The sequence below is a fragment of the Neophocaena asiaeorientalis genome, unplaced genomic scaffold (genome assembly GCF_003031525.2).
Source record: "Neophocaena asiaeorientalis asiaeorientalis breed wild unplaced genomic scaffold, Neophocaena_asiaeorientalis_V1.1 scaffold89, whole genome shotgun sequence".
NCBI lineage: Eukaryota > Metazoa > Chordata > Mammalia > Artiodactyla > Phocoenidae > Neophocaena > Neophocaena asiaeorientalis.
In genome coordinates, this window is record NW_020172592.1 from 5476603 (window position 1) to 5483693 (window position 7091).

Sequence of the window (7091 nt, forward strand, 5' to 3'; positions counted from 1 at the left end):
AAGCCGCTCCGCGGCATGTGGGATCTTCCCGGACCAGGGCACGAACCTGTGTCCCGTGCATCGGCAGGCGGACTCTCAACCACTGCGCCACCAGGGAAGCCCTCCCTAATCTTTTATTTTGAAAATTCTCAGTCTACAGAAAGTTAGGGAAAATTATGTGGTAAACATCATATATCTTTCCTCTAGATTCATCATTGACTAAAAATTTTTCTATATTTTTATCTTTCCTTCTCTATGCAAATATATATGCTTTTAGGGGGTACCATTTGAAACAAATTGTACATATCATGACATTTTATCCCTAAATACTTCTTATCAAAGAATTTTTCTTATACTTTTTTTCTTGTGCATACCCACTAAACTAGAATATTTAAGTGTTCATGATGAATGAGGCCAAAAGATACACTGCTTGATTTCCTCCATCACTAGACTTTCTCCAAATAGTTTTTCCCCTCACTTTATATTACATTGATTTTTTTGTTGATTTATTTCTAATCACTTTTTACAATCACTGCTACCACTACTCTCACTACTCCTTTCTGAAATCTGTTTTCCTTTTTTCACTTTAAGAAAATTATGGTAAAATGTATGTAACATAAAATTTGCCATCTTAACCATTTAAAAAAAATATTTTATTTGTTTATTTTTGGCTGCGTTGGGTCTTCGTTGCTGCACGCAGACTTTCTCTCCTTGCAGTGAGCAGGGGCTACTCTTCGTTGTGGTGCATGGGCTTCTCATTGCGGTGGCTTCTCTTGTTGCAGAGCACAGGCTCTAGGTTGCTGGCTTCAGTAGTTGTGGCTTGCGGGCTATATAGTGCAGGCTCAGTAGCTGTGGCGCACAGGCTTAGTTGCTCCACGGCATGTGGGATCTTCCCAGACCAGGGCTCGAACCTGTGTCCCCTGCATTGTCAGTTGGATTCTTAACCACTGCACCACCAGGGAAGCCCTGCCATCTTAACCATTTTTAGGTGTACAGTCCAGTGGCATTAATTATATTCAATGTTGTACAGCCATCACTACTACCTAAAGCTTGCATCACCCCTCACAAGAAACTCTGTAACTTTACCATTAAGCAGTAACTTGCCATTCCCCCCTTCCCCTGGTCTTTGGTAACCTCTAATCTACCTTCTGTCTCTACGTATTTTTCTATTGTAGGTAGTCCAAATAAGTGGAATCATACAGTATTTGTCCTTTTTTTGTCTGGCTTATTTCACTTTGCATAATGTCTTCAAGGTTCATCCATTTTGTATTATGTATCAGAACGTCATTCCTTTTTATGGCTAAATAATATTCCCTGTATGTTAATACCACATTTTGTTGATTTTTTGATCTACTGATGGACACTTAGGTTGTTTCCACTTTTTGGCTATTGTGAATAATTCTGAAATAAACATTGGTGTACAAGTATCTCTTTGAGTCTCTGCTTTCACTTTTTGGGGTAGATACCTAGGAGTGGAATTACTGGGTCACATGGTCATTTTATGTTTAGCTTTTTGAGAAACTGCCGAACTGTTTTCTGTGGTGGCTGTGCCATTCTATACTCCTGCCAGCAGTGTATGAGCGTCCCAGTGTCTTCACATTTTTGCCAATGCTTATTTTCCCTTTCTTTGATTATAGCCATCCTAGTAGACGTAAAGTGGTATTTCATTGTGATGTTGGGTATCTTTTCATGTGCTTACTGTTCATTTGCGTATCTTTTTTGGAGAAATGTTTATTCAAGTCCTTTGATGATTTTAAAAATTGAGTGGTTTATCTTTTTGTTGTTGGGTTTAGGAGTTCTTTATATGTTCTTGATACTAAGCCCTTGTCAGATATATGATTTGCAAATATTTTCTTCCATTCTCTAGATTGTCTTTTCACTTTCTAGATAATATCTTTTGATGTCCAAAAGTTTTAAATTTTGATGAAGTCCAATTTATCTGTTGTTTCTTCTGCTTTTCGTGATAGCTTAGTAACAGAACCATCAGCAACTTTATGAGTTGTTGTTAAATTATTTTTCCCCTGATCACAGATTAGGGTTTGAGCTGCCTTTTTTGGTCCAGGACCAACGAAAAATAACAATATTAGTTGCCACTGACTGAATACATAATATGTGTTAGGTGCCATTGGGAAACCTGAGAAAAGAGGATTCTAGGGAAGCAAAGGGTCAAAATGTCATTCTTTCCAGGTAAATTCTACTAAAACCCTTAACCTCCCAGAGAGATTAGAAGATATAGTCTTCCCCATCATTTTCTAGGCAGAACTAGTATCTGTACTGCACTGATTGGGTTCCTGGCATCTGCTCTGGATCCTAGGCTGCTCCTAAACTTCAGCCTGTGGAGGTTCCAGGTTTCTTGTTTCTACATTTCCTTGAATTTCTTAGTTAGCTCAGCTAGCTTTTTACCTTACCTGCCTAGTCCACAGTTGTCTTTTCAGACTAAGAAACTCAAAGTAAATGGGTTCCTTACAGAGAGACTAACATTTCAAACCAGCCTTTACATCTGTTTTATTGCACTAGAAAAGTAAGTTTCCCCACAGTTATAACTCTGAAATTCCGTTAGGAAGCTCTGTATGTGATGCTATTCATTAAAATAGTTAGGCTTTTTCTACGTGTGGTATGAGTGCTTTCCCTCTAGTATATTTCCTTTCGGATGAGTTGATAATTGTTCACTTTTCCCCTCAAACTATGAAAACACAAATATTAAGTGCTCTATCAGTCTTTAATATGGTTCATTCTCATTTTCTTCCCCCTAGCTGATTTAAAAAGAACAATTGCTGTCCTTTTGGATGACATTTTACAACGTTTGGTAAAGCTGGAGAACAAAGTCGACTATATTGTTGTAAACGGCTCAGCAACCAACACTACCAATGGTACTAGTGGGAATCTGGTGCCTGTGACGACAAATAAAAGGATAAATGTATCAGGCAGCATTAGATAGCAGTTGAAGATCAGCTTGTGCTGCTACGTTCACCGTGGATTATATCCTATGGCAGAAAAGCTTTTATATCGCTGGCTAGCATAGAGTAATACTTTACAATAAAACCTCTATGCATTTTCAAGGAGTATGCTGGATTCATGGAATTCTAATTCTGTATATAAATTTTAAAAGTTATTTGCTTTCAGGCACAACTCTTCAACGCTGTATTATATCCTTAAAGGGAACTTGGTAACCTGGTTGATGTAGTAAGCAGGTAGGTGATCTTTGTATAAATCTTTGTGTTTGAGATCAAGTTGAAACAAAAACACTGAAAGACATGGATTCATTTCTATAAAATATTTATTTAAATATATGACATGTTTCTCAGACAAGTGAAGAATATTGTTACTGAATCATTCTGTCATTTGTTATCAGTAGATGTGACTGTTTGACTAATACTATTAGAAAATGTGCTTACTTCCAGTACTTACTATATTTTGTTATTCAGATTATGTGCAGAGAGAAAGGAAGTACAATGTTGAAAATAATGTTTTGAAATCATGACCCAAAGAATGTCTTCATTTGCACTATCCCTTCAGAATAACTGGAGGTCAATTATTGTATATTTTTAAAAATTAACATTTATAAGAGTATAATCTTGAAATGGGTAGTAGCCACTGTTCATAACCTATTCTAAACATTGGGACAATTAAATAACATTAAAATAGTAATTTCTAATCTCATATGTAACATTTTCTTATATACTTATGTTCTGAAGAATAAAAGATATTTATGATGAGATTAAAAATAAGTATTAATTCATGATTTTCATATACATGAATGTTTAAAGTGTAACCCTTTGATTATGTTGTCAAGAAAGCACATTATTTCCATATTCCGGTAATTTTTGCTTATATTGGCAAGGGCGAGAGAAACTGAGATATTTGTGAAGCTGGGACTCTTAAGGACTTTAGCCAGATGTATATAATAAAAGTATTTGTGTTGCATTAAACTGCTTGGAAAATGGTAACATTATAGTATGTAGTATCCTGCTTTATGAAATTTTGGATTTGTATAATAGATACGTTAGATATTCATTTTATATAATGAGCACTTAAAATAATTAAGAATGTTTAAAATGTAATTTAAATTATGAAGATGGACTATCTTTTCAGGAAAACAGCTATTCTATATAGCACAAGAAATCTTAATCTTGGGTAATTCTACTATAGAGCAAAGTACACCTTTATTTAAATTTACCTTGTAGCAAATTTAATTGCCATATGGTGCCCTATGTTTCATAGTATTTATTCTCTATAACAACTGCTTAAGTGCAGCTAGCTTCTAGATTTAGACTGTATTGAATTTAATTTGGTTTTGGATATTGTATTGTTCATCATTACAATGTGCTACCAGACATAGTAGCAATAATTATAATGTTTTATTAAAGTTAAGTATGAGAAAATATTTCATGAAAGGTATCTTTCCAAACTCTTCCCTGTACCCTACCTTTATGTGAAGAAATTATTTATATACCATTTTCAGGTAAAGTTTGGAATAATTGTTCAGTCTCTCATTAGATGTTGACATTTTTGTTTTCAGGGATGAAATAAAATGTATTATTTGTACTTTAAAGTGTTATCATAAGTTTTTTCTTTAATGGTGATTGTGCATTTAATAAATGGTAAATAATTAAAAGGAATCTTAGATAATTTGGGTTTTGTTCCATGAATTCCAGATAGCTGTTTCAAAAGAGAAAAATGGAAGATTGCCTTGTTCAGGTTAGGCGAGTCTGAGTTTGGGGACTGATGGGAACAAATCTGGGGATTGTGATTGGAGGTGGTTCCTAGGCTTGTACTGTCAAGTCGAAGTTTACTGGTGAGTTTTTTTAAATTTAAATTAAAAAATTTTTATTTTATATTGGGGTATAGTTGATTAATAATGTTGTGTTAGTTTCAGGTGTACAGCAAAGTAATTCAGTTATACATAAACATGTATCTATTCTTTTTCAAATTCTTTTCCCATTTAGGTTATTACAGAGTATTGAGCAGAGTTCCCTGTGCTATACAGTAGGTCCTTGTTGGTTATCTATTTTAATAGCAGTGTATACACGTCAATCCCAAACTCCCAATCTGTCCCTACCCCCCACCCTTCCTTTCTGTTAACCATAAGTTTATTCTCTTAGTCTGTGAGTCTGTTTCTGTTATGTAAATAAGTTCATTTGTATCTTTTTTTTTTTAGGTTTTGCTTATAAGCTGATATCATATATTTATCTTTCTCTGTCTGACTTGCTTCACTTAGTATGATAATCTCCAGGTCCATCTGTGTTGCTGAAAATGGCATTATTTCATTCATTTTAATGGCTGAATATTATTCCATTGTATATATCTAACACACCTTCTTTATCCATTCCTCTGTTGATGGACATTTAGGTTGCTTCCATGTCTTGGCTATTGTAAACATTGCTGCAGTGAACATTGGGGTGCATATATCCTTTCCTTTAAAAAAAAATTAATTAATTAGTTGATTTTTGGCTGCATTGTGTCTTTGTTGCTGCATGTGGGCTTTCTCTAGTTGCAGCGAGCAGGGCCTACTTTTCGTTGTGGTGCACGGGCTTCTCACTGTGGTGGCTTCTCTTGTTGTGGAGGCGCTTGGAGTGCAGGCTTCATAGTTCTGGCTCGTGGGCTCTAGAGCACAGGCTCAGTAGTTGTGGCGCACGGGCTTAGTTGCTCTGTGGCATGTGGGATCTTCCCGGACCAGGGCTTGAACCCGTGTCCCCTGCATTGGCAGGCAGATTCTTAACCACTGTGCCACCAGGGAAGTCCCACATGTATCCTTTCAAACCATGTTTTCCTCCAGATATATGCCCAGGAGTGGGATTGCTGGATCTTATGGTAGCTCTATTTTTAGTTTTTTAAGGAACCTCCATACTGTGGCTGCACCAGTTTACATTTCCACTAACAGTGTAGGAGGGTTCCTTTTTCTCCACAGTCTCTCCAGGATTTATTGTTTGTAGACTTTATGATGATGGCCATTCTGACTGGTGTGAGGTGATATCATAGTTTTGATTTGCATTTCTCTAATAATTAGCGGTGTTGAACATCTTTTCATGTGCCTCTTGGCCATCTGCATGTCTTCTTTGGAGAAATGTCTGTTTAGGTCTTCTACCCATTTTTTGATTGGGTTGTTTGTTTTTTTCATATTGAGCTGCATGGGCTGTTTGTAAATTTTGCAGATATTAAATCCCTTGTCAGTTGCATTGTTTGCAAATATTTTCTCCCATTCTGTGGATTGTCTTTTTGTTTTGCTTATGGTTTCCTTTTGCTGTGCAAAAGCGTTTGAGTTTAATTAGGTCCCATTTGTTTAATTTTGTTTTTATTTTCATTACTCTAGGAGACAGATCAAAGAAAGATATGCTGTGATTTATGTCAGAGAGTGTTCTGCCTATATATTCCTCTAAGAGTTTTATAGTATGCACTCTTACATTTAGGTCTTTAATCCATTTGGAGTTTATTTTTGTGTATGGTGTTAAAGAACGTTCTAATTTCATCTTTTTGCATGTAGCTATCCAGTTTCCCAGTACCATTTATTGAAGAGACTATCTTTTCTCCATTGTATAGTCTTGCCTCCTTTGTTATAGATTAATTGACCATAGGTTCGTGGGTTTATTTCTGGGCTTTCTATCCTGTTCCATTGATCTATATTTCTGTTTTTTGTGCCAGTACCATACTGTTTTGATGACTGTAGCTTTGTAGTATAGTCTGAAGTCAGGGAGCCTGATTCCTCCAGCTCCGTTTTTCTTTCTCAAGATTGCTTTGGCCATTTGGGGGCTTTTGGGTCTCCATACAGATTTTAAGATTTTTTGTTCTAGTTCTGTGAAAAGTGCCATTGGTAATTTGATAGGGATTTTATTGAATCTGTTGATTGCCTTGGGTAGTATAGTCATTTTGACAATGTTGATTCCTGCAATCAAAGAACATGGTATATCTTTCCATCTGTTCGTATCATCTTTGATTTCTTTTATCAGCATCTTACAGTTTTCGGAGTACAGGTTGTTTGCTTCCTCAGGTAAGTTTATTCCTAGGTGTTTTATTCTTTTTGATATGATGGTAAATGGGTTGTTTCTTTAATTTCTTTTTCTGATCTTTCGTTGTTAGTGTGTAGAAATTCAACCAGTTTCTGTGTATTAACACAT

General features: G+C 35.7%; 1 protein-coding gene across 2 annotated transcripts in view; it reads left to right on the forward strand.

The window, feature by feature from the left end:
• Nucleotides 1-4531, forward strand: part of CCDC126 (coiled-coil domain containing 126) — a 48299-nt gene extending 43768 nt beyond the window's left edge. For both annotated transcript variants that reach the window (XM_024738494.1, XM_024738493.1), the window contains one exon: nucleotides 2733-4531. In XM_024738494.1, coding sequence (XP_024594262.1) covers nucleotides 2733-2917 — 185 coding nt within the window. In that variant the 3' untranslated portion in view covers nucleotides 2918-4531. The remainder of the gene's footprint in view (nucleotides 1-2732) is intronic.
• Nucleotides 4532-7091: the final 2560 nt, after the last annotated feature.